The sequence below is a fragment of the Myotis davidii genome, unplaced genomic scaffold (assembly GCF_000327345.1).
Source record: "Myotis davidii unplaced genomic scaffold, ASM32734v1 scaffold362, whole genome shotgun sequence".
Lineage (NCBI taxonomy): Eukaryota > Metazoa > Chordata > Mammalia > Chiroptera > Vespertilionidae > Myotis > Myotis davidii.
Window position 1 is genome coordinate 3,608,177 of NW_006297152.1, and position 13,529 is coordinate 3,621,705.

A 13,529-nucleotide genomic window follows, 5' to 3' on the forward strand; every position below is an offset into this window, starting at 1 on the left:
ACTTGCCCACCCTAAGATACCACTGTTGGCAATTTGATTTGATAAACAGTCTTCCAGACATTTTTAAAAATTTTTATTTATTGATTTTAAATATGAAGATTAAATTAGGTAACGCTTATCAAGTGCTTAGAACAGTGTCTGAAACATATTGAGTGACTGAGATAAGATTCAAACAGTGTCTGAAACATTAGATGACTGAGATAAGATTCAAACTCTCTTTTCAAAAGGTGGGGGGAAGAGGAGAGAGAGAGAGAGACATCGATTTGTTGTTCCACTTATTTATGCATTTATTGATTGATTTTTGTATGTGCCCTGACCAGGGATAGAACCCACAACCTTGGCATATAGGGGTAATGCTCCAACCAACTGAGCTACCTACCAGGGCAAGACATTTTAATGCCTGTGTGTTATACATTTGTGTACGTGTTTATTGTTTTTAATACAAGTTAGATATATAAGATACCCAACTTGCTAGCTTTACCCAACTCATATCTAGTGATCTTATGTCTCTATTCTTTTCCAAGTGTTTCAAATGTTTTGTTTCGTAGTCAGTTCTAGAATTTGTCAAAAATCAACATTCTGCTTATGAGTCTACAGTTCTCAAGCTAGCATTTGCTTGTAATAATAGTCCTTCAGAAAATATTAAATTATGACAGGTGTACTCAGCTTGACAGGGAACTATTTTATCTGTTTTATGAAGATTAACACCTAAAATGTTCAAAAAGGTTTTGACAGGTGACAGATGTATTATTACTCCAAAGTAAAACATCATTTATAGGTAGGAAAAATAATAATTTCTCTATTTTTGAGCTCATATTTATGCCAGGTGCTATGCTAAACAATGGACATATAATCTCTTATTTAGTCTTTACACCAGTGTTAGGTGTTAATGATTATTATGTTCTTTATAGAAGAACAAACTGAAGCTCACAGTCCTTGTATAATATCCCCAAGGTTACAGCTAGTCAGTGGATGTTCTTTTCTGTTTCCAAAGCCCATGTTCTTTTTTTTTAGTGATTGAATGATTTAATCTCCCCTTCCTAATTATCACATCTAAAAGTCAGGGTCAGATATTCTCACTGAAATCACCTAGTGAGGACTTTTAGACATGTGAATCCTGGGTAACCCTTAAAAGGAAACTGAAAGAGAAAGTGCTGGGGTCCAACCCCAGCAGGTTCAGGGGTCCCCAAAGGTGTGGACGGAGTCGGCAAAGAAGGAATGACACTGAGGCAGCGTTCACTTGATCAGCAGCCTAGCCAGGATCACCAGCCAAGTTCTGGTGGTTATTGTCTTCTTACATCTGTATTTATACCAGTTAATTTTAATCCTGTCAATTTCTATTGCAAAGGTTAGGGCATTTCTTATCTCCATTCCAGGGAGTAAAGATTATGTAACTTAACCGTCATTGTTTGTAGTTAAAGTGATTAACTACCTATCTGGCACTTAGTTAAGGAGTTTTATCCCCTCCCTAAATTCAGGGGAAAATCCCCACCTGGGGAAACAACCTTTCTTGGAGAGGGGACCTTGATTAAAACTCATAGTGCTAAGGGGAGTCTGAGGTCTGAAACTATGCATTCTGCCCAGTATGCTACAAGTTATTTATTATTGTCAAAAATTAGATGCTTTGGGAGGTGGTAAATTGATTAAATTTCATGTTACTATAATTACATCTAACAGCTATGCTCTTTTGCTCTTTTTCTGCCACTTTTAATTTTATTAAAACTTTTAAAAATTGCTTATTAAAACATTACAACATTAAGTAGTTTGTAAAGTCACTTATTTCTATCCCCTTTATTTTTCATACTAGAGGCCCAGTGCATGAATTGGTGCACCAGTGGGGTCTCTCAGCTTGGCCTGGGGGATCAGGCTGAAACCGGCTCTCCGACATCCCCTGAGGGGTCCTGGATTGCAAGAGGGCACAGGCCAGGCTGAGGGACCCCAGTGGTGCATGATCGAGGTCGGGGAGGGACATGGGAGGTTGGCCAGCAGGGGAGGAATTGCAAGAGGGCTCCAGGGTGTGTCTGGCCCATCTCACCCAGTCTCGGTTGGCCAGACCCCAGCAGCAAGCTAACCTACCGGTTGGAGCGTCTGCCCCCTGGTGGTCAGTGCACATCATTGTGAGCAGTTGAGTGGCTTTAGCATATCATTAGCATATTATGCTTTGATTGGTTGAACATGAGACGGGTCAACCGGACACTTAGCAGCATATTAGGCTTTTATTAAATAGGATTCTCTTCTTGACTGGTATGTAAATATTTATAAAGTTATACTCCATGTGATTTTGTGTTGTACCTTTTTTCATGAAACTTTTTGTAAATGATTCCTTTACCTTTAATGCCTTTTTAAATTATCACTTAAATGGCTGCATAAAAACTCTATCAAAATTGTATTACTTCATCCCCTTCAATTAATATAAGTTAAGGATTACGTGGTTCTCAGCAGTAAAGTTTATCTGCGTTACCTCCTGGCTGTTGGTTCTCTATAGAAGAAATGGAAAACCCTCGCTCCTTGGAGGGCCAGTAGGAAGGTTTGGTCTGCAGTATTGGCAAGATCTAGTGTACCTGTGAGGTAGGCAGCACACTAGTCTTTTTGTTTCTTTGGAAAATATTTGGTGAGTCAATGCCATTACCACCAGGGGATAAATATAGTTTATAGTTCCTTGGACATCTAAGTTACTGTAATATACCTATTGACCTGGACTCTGACTTTCAGATAGTTGGTATTAGGATGTTTTTGTATTCTTAGATTTATTTGTAACCTCTTATTTTAGAATGGATTCTTTCTTCTTGGCTGAAATGTTTAAATATCTTTACCTGTTATTTGCGGATAAAGAAGATATTATTTTTGACATAGAAGATTACATATTCACAACAGAAGCTCATCTGTTACCTCTCTGGCTCTCTACTACAAATCAAAGCGTCTCTAAGAAGAGCACAGTGCGTTATGTTTTTAAAATCAAATGTCTTACTCTCTTATTTACTTTCCTGTGTTTGTTTTATTTTTCCAAGTGAAAAGTAATCCATGACTAGAATTCAGTAAATGTAGTATGGGAGGAGGAAAACTATACTTGATGTTTTCTTATTTTGTTATCTTTTATGGCATCCTATATACTTATATTTTATTTAAATTTTTCTTTGAACAAACTATAATGTTAAGTAAAAAAAATATTTTTATTCACATAACATTCTTTTATATTGTAGACTTCAGAATATATAGAACTGGATGACAGTAATTTTGATTGGACTTGTCCAAATACTCAGATTCTCTTCCCTAATGATCCATTGTATGCTCAGAGCATTCGCGAACCCTTGAAAAATGTGGTGGATAAGAGCTGTCCTAGAGGCGTCATCAGAGTGTAAGATGTCTTATTTTATATTAATATCAGAGTCATTCTTAGTAAATGAAGGAGAACATAAGGGACATATAACAGTAGACATTCACTTAGACCAAAAATATTGCGGCATGTAGTTATTGCTGATTAAAATAAAATAAAAATTATTAGTAAAGTTAGATAGCAAATTTTATTCTGTGATGCCTTATTATGGAAATTTTTTATTTATCTTTTGTTTAATGAACTAATTAATAGTAGTCAATGGGCAGTTTTCAACTTGTGTAGCTCATTTATAGAATAGTTTCATCAAATATTTCCATATGTCTTATATATGTAGAAAGTATTTTTCATTTTACCTACAATGTGTGTAGTGCAAATATAGGTTTTATTTTTTGATGAGGTACTTATTCTTGGTTGTTAAATTTTTGCCTTAATGAGTTCATTTTCTTCTAAATACTTAAATTAGAAAGGCCATTACTAAGGAAATAAAAATAAATTTAAGTGAATGTTATAATTCACTGATATTACTATTATTTTGCTTTTAAAATGGCAGAGAGAGAAATCTGGTTTTCAAGGAAGAAATCAGTAGTAACAAATCCCAACCCAACCTATTCTGTATTTTCAAATGGTTATAATTCTGTTGATTAATACTACCTTATTGATAAATATACATGATTTTATAACTATAAAATATTATTTGAAAGCTATACCACTTACTAGTAACCTAAGTTATATGGAGGAAGATGCCTACTTCTAGTTATTCCATTTTTACTAGTTCTAAAATTGGCAGTTTTGCAAATATCTAACATTATTCCTGTTTGCTTTATGTTTTTCTCCAGTTCTGACTTGTAGTTTTTTAAGCCTTGCTTATAATTACTTTTAGCAGAGAGGAGAGTTTCAGGAGTGGATCTAGACCCCCGCTGCGAGCCAGAGATTTCATGGCCACTAACCCTGAGCATTTAGAAATCTTGAAGAAGATGGGGGTGAGTTTGATTCACCTCAAAGATGGGAGAGTCCAGTTGGTTCAACATGCAATCCAAGTAAGACATTGCTGTATTAATTAGATGCAACTCTGCTCTTATAGTCTCATAAGCTTTCATAAGATAATGACATTGGGCTTTTTAAAAACGTTTAATGTATGGTTTAAAGTTAGAGATTCAAAATTTAAGGACTTGAAAATATGTTGGTAAGCCATCTAATTCAACCCTTCAGAGTATAGATCGATTAAATCACAAATAGGCTGGGCAATTTGCTTAAGTTAATAAAGGTAAATGTAGGACTCAAGCCTAAGTTTTCTGTTTCTCAGTCCCTTGTCTTTCCACTGTTTTTATTTAGAGCATAATCTTAAATGGTAATGATTAGTTTTAATATTTATATTTTACATTATTTTATTTTCCAAAGAGCTACTGAATCTAAGTATTTTATTCACGGTAGAAATCAAAATTTGCATTTATCTCTCTACTCCTAGAAAACATAACATGTCTTTTGGGGAAATTTTTATTGATTTTTGCTTTCAAAGTTTTCATAACATGAAGTCTTTAAATTATTTCAACCTAGAGTCATAATCAGGTATCCCTAAATCTCAAATTCAAGCTTCCCACAACCTCACCTCCCCTCAGATTTCTATTTCATTTCTGTTCTTGCCACATCCATTCTTCCTTAAAGAATATTCTGCCTGCTTCCTTACGTCTCACCACCCTCACTCCTCAGTAGTGGGAGTGGCATTTCTAATGGTATTGCTTTCACTTAGTCCACCAATAACTTAACTGTCACTCAGTGACCTAATCCTGATGTGATTGAATTTTTCTCTAACAGTTGATTGTCTCCTATTTATTTATTTTTAATATTTTTAAAATTGACTTTTAGAGAGAGGGGAAGAGAGAGAGAAACATCAATGTGAGAGCAAGACGTTGATCTGCTATCTCCTGCACGACCCCCACCAGGGGACTGAACTCACAACCCGGGCATGTGTCCTGACAGGGAATTGAACTGGCAACCTTTTGGTACATAGACGATGGACAACCAACTGAGCCACACTGGCCAGGGTTTGACAGCCCTGTTTTTAAATATATTTTTATTGATTTCAGAGAGGAAGGGAAAGGGAAAGATAGAAACATCAATGAGAGAGAATCATTGTTTGGCTGCTTCCTGCATGCCCCACACTGGGGATCAAGCCCGCAACCCAGACATGTGCCCTGACGGAATCGAACTATGATCTCCTGGTTCATAGGTTGGCGCTCAGCCATTGAGCCACTCCAATCGGGCACAGCCTATTTTTAAAATGTATCCTTTTCTTGGCTTCCCGCATACATCTTTCCACTTCTCTGTTCATGCCTTTCTAGCTCTCTCTGGGCAGAACCACTCAGTGTAGGCACTACCAAAAGATCTGGTTCATTCACTTCTCTCTCTCTCTACTCTTCAGCAGTCTCATCTGTTTCTACAAGCTCAGCTGTCGTCTGCGTACACTTGATTTCTTATTTATACACATGTAACCGCGATTCCTAACTTCACTCTTAAACCCAGCTTTGATCTACCTGTCATACATTTCTACATCTCGGCCTCAGTATGTGCAAATCTGAGTTCTCTTCCTGCCTCCTCCTTATTCCAGCTCTCCTCCTCCTTGTTCTCCATCTCAGTAAACCCTGTCATCATACTCAAAGTCACCAAAATTAAGCCACCATAATTTCAGGATAGGCTTGAACTTCTATCTCCCAAATCCTCTCTGTCCTCTATCCTCTTAACTCCCATCAAGTCCCGTTGACTTTTCCTGTAAAGTGTCAGGAATCCATCTTTTTCTACTATTGTGAGGCATTCTTCAGCTTTTCCTCTCTAAAGATCCAATTCAGATGTCACTCTGTTTTCCAGATCCACACTGGCAGAATTGTCATTTCCTTGTCCACTTTCCCACTTGAAAAATGTAATTATAGCTAATTTCACATGTCTCTCTCCTCTAGATACAAACTTCTTAAAGTAAAAAGTCTGTCTCCCCAGTGTCTAGTCAAGTGCTGGGATATAATAGTTGCCTGATAAATATGTTTTGAATTTAATCTGATTGTTCATAATTTCAAAGAAAGGAAGTATGGATCAGGTATGGTGTTTATTTCTTAAAAGGGGAAACAGTGGAGAAGACAAGCAAAATGAGCATTTGATCATTGGGTGGAAGTCCAATTCTCAACTTGTATCAAAAAATGGTTTATAGAACAGTGAAGGAGCTATTGGTAAAAACTATAGATGTCATTTTCAGAAGTAATATTTTTTTAAGAAAAATCAGGCTATAAATATTTGGTAGGGACCAAAACTGAAAGGAGAAAATTTTAGAGTGGAAGACCAGTGCAATAGTATTAAAGTTCAATATTAAAAAAGAGAAGAAAGTTAAATGTTTCCAGAAGGGATAAAATTATCTGTTTCTTTCCTAGGCTGCTAGTTCAATTGATGCTGAAGATGGGTTGAGGTTTATGCAGGAGATGATTGAATTGTCAAGTCAGCAACAGAAAGAACAGCAGCTACCCCCACGAGCTGTACAAATTGTTTCCCACCCATTTTTTGGCAGGGTAGTATTGACTGCTGGACCAGCTCAGTTTGGGCTAGATCTGTCTAAACATAAAGAGGTGTGTACGCTTACCATGTGCTTGCTGAAACTGAGTTAAAAATATTGTTTAAGTATTGTCTAATTTCTTAGTTTTTTTTCTATTTAGATTTTAGTCTCTTTTCTAATTGAAAATTGACCTATTTTTAAATATTTATTTAAAAAATTTAAATATTCACTTTTCCAAAATAAAATAAAAGTTAAAAGTATATCTTGTAAATTTTGAGTCATAATGTACATCTACAATATGTTTATAAAATTTTACTTAAAATACCGGTCATTTACTGTCCAATTTTTGGTCTCTAAATTAGTACCTTTATCTGAAATGATTTTCAGACTTTGTTTTGTTAATCCTCACCTGAGGATATTTTTCAACTGATTTTTAGGGAGAGTGGAAGAGAGAGGGAAAGACAAGGGAGAAACATCAGTGTGAGAGAAACACATCGATTGGTTGCCTCTGGTACGAGCCTCGACCAGGGCCTGGGCCCAGGAGAAGTCTGCATCCAGGGTACGTGCCCTTGACCGGCATCAAACCTGGGACCCTTTGGTCCACAGGCCGATGCTCTAGCCACTGAGCTGAAACAGCTAGGGTGGTTTTCAGATTTTTTAACAACTGCTAGACCCTTTTTTTGAACCAAACTCTGACTTGGAGGCTTAAAGCCAAAGTGCCCAAGTGGCTGTGGAGAGCTGATGCTGAGCTTGCACTGAGCAGACATGGAAGACCACTGGGCTAGTTTTTCCTCAGGAAACAAAGACCTGCACAGTTGAACAGTGCACAAGTTCATCAAACTAATTGGTGGCAGAGCTGGAACCAGAACCCAAGTATCCTGATAATCTAATGACAATGCTCTTTGAACTCCATTACCCCTAATTTAGACTAAATCTAGTGTGCATTTGAAAGCTTTGCCGGTTTATAGATAGACTCAGCTATTCAGCAACTCTTTATTGAGTCCCTACTATATCTAGGCACTGTTTTAGGTGTTCATATCTATCAAGTTTACCAAACCAGTAAAAATTTACACCCTCCGTTGTCTAGTTTACATTCTAGAGTAGCAATTTTCAACTGGTGTGCTGCAAGAATTTTTAAAACATGCAGTATCTGACTATTTAGTCAGGAGCACTGACCTCTTTTCCCTTAGATTGTCAAATTAAAAAATGACAATAGCCAACACAACAATAGCTGTTCAGTGTGAATGAACCAAAATTGTACTTAGTTCTTGTCAGACTTTTAGTAATTTATGCCATGGGATGAAAAAGGTTGAAAATCGCTATTCTAGAGGAATATTAAAGCATCTTTACACTAAATATCTTTTAAAAAGTTTTTTGGTTCATTTATTTTTCTAGAAAAAAGAACTGCTTGCAGATTCATGTAGACTAAATCTATTTTTTTCCTCTTTCAAAAAATGTTTCTGGTTACCAATGATGGTTTTATAGTGGTTCTCAGCTGCTGTAAGTGTGGATATGGGTGTGTCGTAAATCTGGCTACAGGCTCCAACTTTACTACTTATTAACATTGTGTCTTAGAGCAAATTACGTAACGTCTCAGTTTCCTTATATATAAAATGAATTATCTGTATTTCATTCAAGGCTGTTATAAAGATCAGGTTTAGTAATTTATGTAAAAATGCTTTATAAACTGCAAAGCACAATAGAAATAAATATTGGTTGTGTACTATGACATGCAAAATGTTCAAAACAAAATTTATTCCAAATACATATACTGGATATGTTACCATTAGTAAAGAAACAAGGTCTACCTAAAGTTTTATATATCAAATTTTATTTAATGACTAGATAGCGATTTGAGAAATGAATATTGAAGTCACTTTTATTTCTGACAGACAAGAGGATTTGTTGCAAGCAGTAAACCATATAATGGTTGCTCAGAGCTTACTAACCCCGAGGCAGTGATGGGAAAAATTGCTTTGCTAGTAAGAGGACAGTGCATGTTTGCAGAAAAGGCACGCAACATCCAGAATGCTGGAGCCATCGGTGGCATTGTCATTGGTAAGTCATCCTCCACATCAGCATCATTCTGTTGCCTAGAAGGAGGTAATTTTTAGGATTTTTTCCCCCTTTGTTTTCCAAAATTATATTAAAACGTTTTTTGTGTTTTTATTTCACTAGACAGCATAGTGAATAGGTAATCCAGTGGCTCTCTTAGTAATTTCTGTAGGTATCATATCTTTTTTGAAAGTCTAGATATGGGTTTCTGTATATTAATGCCAGTAAAAGTACTTGTGGACAGGTATGAAGGTGGGTAGAGGGGAGAGGTAAAGTCACCCAACACCATGAATAAGAAAATGTGCCCACAAGAGCCAAAGCCCTGTAAGGGCAAGACTTACATCCTGCCACCTCCAGTGGGAGCCGTTGAAAATGCCCATTCTGCCTCAAACATTCAGGCTTTGGAATCAGACATATGGAGGCGCACTTCTTGGCTCTGCCACAAAATCATGGTGTAATGTTGGCCCAGCTTTAGTATATCTGTTTATTCAGTAGAATATTTTATTAGCTTCAGTGAAAGTGGTAATAACTTTTAGGTGACTATAAGGTTTGAAAATAATATATATAAAATTTCTTAGCATAATAGCTGACATATCATAGATATAAGCATTAGTTGCTGGTAAATTTTTATCTCCTTAGGTCTTTCCCCTCTGAAATTACAAACTTTAAATAATTTCACTCATGCATTTCAACCAGTGTGCTTTGATTTTTTATTTTTTGTAGGAAATCATTTATATCATGACAAGCAGTCCAGGGAAAATATAATTTTTTCTATGCTTTAAGTAGGGAGGCATTTACATTTAGAAAGAACTAAAGACCTGAGGTCACATCCTAATTGCACAGTTAGTTCTTCTGCATAGCTTCTCTCACAGGGGGAAATCCATTTTGAATTTTTTCTTTCTAATTAGGATAGATTTCCTTTTTGAATTTAGGGTAAATAAAAGTAAGGCATTAAAAATATTAGGATTTATTTCAGTGAAACAGTATTTATTACTCCTTTTGTTTATCCCTTGTGGGCACTCCAATGTTGATTTAATGAGTGTATAAATTCCATTAGTGAAGTAGTATTAGGAGAATGCTGCTTAATAACCTAAATCGGATGGGAAACGATAGCCTGCAGGCCCACTCTAGCTCCACGCCTGTTTCTGTAAAGCAGCTTTATTGGCACCCACCATGCCAGTATGTTTACATATTATCTGTGCTTGCTTTCAGTCTACAGTGGTGGAGTGAGTGGTTGCAACAGAGCACTGAAAAGCCTAAAATATTCCCTATCAGACCAATTACATGAAAAGTTGCTGATGCCTGACTGAAATCATCTTTTTATCCTTGGCTATTTTCCACAATGAGTTTCTTTTTATTTTTTGAAGAATTTAATAGCTTGGCATCATTATCATTTTGAACATCTCTTACTGAGACTAAAAATATTAAATAGTGAAAATAAAGTCTGGAACATATGCAGAGTATTTTAGAGTTTCCTGTTTTGTGATGAAGTCTCTAATTCCCATGTGCTCTCTACTCTGCAGTTTGTCAAGGCTGACATTTTCTATTTGTCACAGAATCCTATACTGAGTTCTGTGGGTAAATAAATTAAGAGGCTATGATCCTTATTCTCAGAAAATTTAATTTTTGAAGGGAAACTTTCTTGTGTTGTAACTTCTTTCCCTTAAGTATTTTTTTATTTCTGATGAGACATTTTGTTTGTTTTTCACTGGTTTTAATACTATATAATAAAAGGCTAATATGCAAATCGACCAAACAGCAGAACAACCGGTCACTATGATGCGCACTGACCTCCAGGGGGCAGACGCTTAATGCAGGAGCTGCTCCCTGGTGGTCTGTGTACTCCCACAGGGGGTGTGCCGCTCAGCCAGAATTTGGGCTCAATGGCTGGCGAGTGCAGCGGCCGAGGCAGGAGCCTCTCCTGCCTCTGAGGCAGTGCTAAGGACTCCTAGGGATGTCCACCTGCCTACTTAGTCCCGCTCCCCTAAGCCAGCAGGCAGACATCCCCCAAGAGGTCCCAGACTGCGAGAGGGCGCAGGCCGGGCTGGGGGGCAGGCTGCCTCCCCCCCACCCCCCAGTGCACTAATACTGTTCACTAAGCCTCTGGTTATATAGAAATGATCAAATTAAGGCTTAGTTGTTTTTTATTGCAAGTACTAGAAGTACGGACTATCTTAGAAATCATTCAGCTGCAGAGACATTTATTTAAGCTAGTTTAAGAAGAGAGGTTTGTTTACTACGTGGAAATGGGTTCTATATTTTCATTGCACCCAAGAGTAAGAAATAGAACTGAACATTCTGAGGAAGTGGAAGTGGGAGCTGAAAATCATCAGGAGCATGACAGCTCATGTTTTTCACATCTCTGTCTCTATCTCGGGGCTCTGGAGACATGGCCGAACTCTGCCTTTCTTTGCAATTCTGCTTCATTCTCCAGCTTCTCACCAGCCTGCTCCCTCTTTGCTCATCAGTTCTCAAGTGGCCATTCCCACTGCTAACTGAAACAATCTGTGTGCCACTTCCCCAGAGACACTGAGGGTCAGGAAGCTGTCCTTTGTTTAATCAGTTATTGCAAAGGGGAAGGGTCCTACATGGTATTCTCCACTTAGCAGGGCCTAGCAGAGTGAGTCCTCAGAGGAGGGAGAGGCAGGTTCTCTAGGCAGATCGGCATGTGAGATTAGCGGTGCATAGTACTGGCATCGTCAGTAGAACAGTATTTAGCAGTCTACAACTAGTATTTAAACAGTGTAAACTGACACCAGTGCTTGATCCTACTTATAGAGGAAAAACCGCTACAGTCATCATTATTCTTTGTGAATAGTATATAAAAAAGAATATGAATTTGTAATTTTGTAAAGGAAGATGATGCCATTAGAGGGAATTCTAGAGCACAATAAAATTTTATTTATAGTTCTATCTTTGTCATCCAACCAGGTCTTTCAATTTTTCAATTTCTAGGCTTTTTCATAAGCATATGAAACTTTTACTGTCCTAATTATAGACTTTTATATTATACTCTTTTCTTGTAGTATTTTGGTTTTCCATGTGTTCTGCTAAGTAGAGTTCACAAATATAGATAGCAAGCACGTCAGTAAACTTCTTTGGGCATAGATCATTTTGCTTCTGAATTATTTCCCAGGATAAATTTCTAGGAATAGAATTAGTGGGTCCAAAAAGTATGCTTGTTGTTTTTATGATTCTTGGTGCATAAAATCATTGCGGCCAACAGGTACAAAACAGTAGCAATTAGTAGGTAGACCTTTTTAATTGATATATTTGTGTTTGTGTCTAGATGACAATGAGGGAAGCAGCAGTGATACTGCCCCTCTGTTCCAGATGGCAGGTGACGGAAAGGACACAGATGACATCAAGATCCCCATGCTGTTCCTGTTCAGTAAAGAAGGAAGTATCATACTGGATGCTATCCGGGAATATGAGGAGGTGGAAGTGCTCCTTTCCGACAAAGCAAAAGATCGAGGTATGGATCAAATCATTTGTTTTACCGTAATGCAGTTCAGCATTAATTTTACTGGTTTTACAACAAAAGTGAGTGACAAGAAGTTATTTTTGGATTACTGGTAAAATAAGTACAATTTTTAAAAGATGATTTCCAAATATATTTTTCATTTGAAGAGAAGTAAAACATTTATTTGGCTTTGTTTGCCAAGTTAGGATATTTTTAGAACTGTATTTTAATATGTAATTTATAATTTTTGCTTTGATTCTGCCCAGTGATGATAATACAAGAGATTACATCCAGAGAGTCATTTTAATATCCACAGCTGTTCACTATTTAATTTCACTGATAATGCATCTTACATCTCTTTTATAAGGAGTAAAAAGAGATTGTGTAGATTGGTGGTGTATACAACATAACGGTAAGTAGGTTTCACCAGCCACCTATAGTCAAATGACCACAGTCGTGGTGAAGGCAGGAATCCAGCAGCTCCTCTCCACAGAGATGTTCATAGGTCACAGGAATTGCAAATGGTGACGTCTAAAGAATGAGATGGCAAGCCTTGTTACTGTGTGAGGTTATCTCTGCCTCTAGGCCGAACGTTTGTGGGTCATTTGAAAGATCTTTGAAACCCAAATTACTGTATAAAGGCAATGCCTTACTGTTACTGTTTTATAGTTTCACACCTAGGAATAGAGGGGAAAGCAAACCATCCAACATAGACTGTGATCCTGTTTTGGTAGCAGTTTTTCTTATCCACCAGAGACACTTACAGAGAGAGCTATACTCCTCCCACCCCTCTTAAATGAATAAAGTTATATAATTTCTGTAGGGTTGTTGAACCCCCTGGGTTGTTTGTTTGTTACACACACACACACACACACACATACACGCACACACATACTGAGTAGCCAGATTATTATGACCATCTGATGTTTGTAGGCATATTAGCTATAATTTAGCACTGAAGTTGCTAGAGAGCCAGACAATTATAAATAGGGAAGCAGGTTGTTTACCACAACAATAGAAGTGATTTTTTTCTGAAGATATGGGTAAACAACGCTATTTAACAGCCTTTGAACATGGGATGATTGTTGGCGCTCAAAGCCATGGAGCGAGTATCAGCAAAACAGCCGAAGGCCTGTTTAAACACC

General features: G+C 37.2%; 1 protein-coding gene across 6 annotated transcripts in view; it reads left to right on the forward strand.

Moving 5' to 3' along the window:
• EDEM3 (ER degradation enhancer, mannosidase alpha-like 3) overlaps window positions 1-13,529 on the forward strand; it is a 59,349-nt gene that overhangs the window by 35,115 nt on the left and 10,705 nt on the right. For 3 of the 6 annotated variants that reach the window (XM_015569955.1, XM_015569957.1, XM_006772950.2), the window contains exons 13-18: window positions 2,771-2,936; window positions 3,201-3,355; window positions 4,215-4,371; window positions 6,748-6,939; window positions 8,759-8,924; window positions 12,211-12,396. In XM_015569955.1, the coding sequence (XP_015425441.1) occupies window positions 2,771-2,936; window positions 3,201-3,355; window positions 4,215-4,371; window positions 6,748-6,939; window positions 8,759-8,924; window positions 12,211-12,396 (1,022 nt within the window). The remainder of the gene's footprint in view (window positions 1-2,770; window positions 2,937-3,200; window positions 3,356-4,214; window positions 4,372-6,747; window positions 6,940-8,758; window positions 8,925-12,210; window positions 12,397-13,529) is intronic. The other 3 variants (XM_015569956.1, XM_006772949.2, XM_006772951.2) reach the window with 1 other exon arrangement.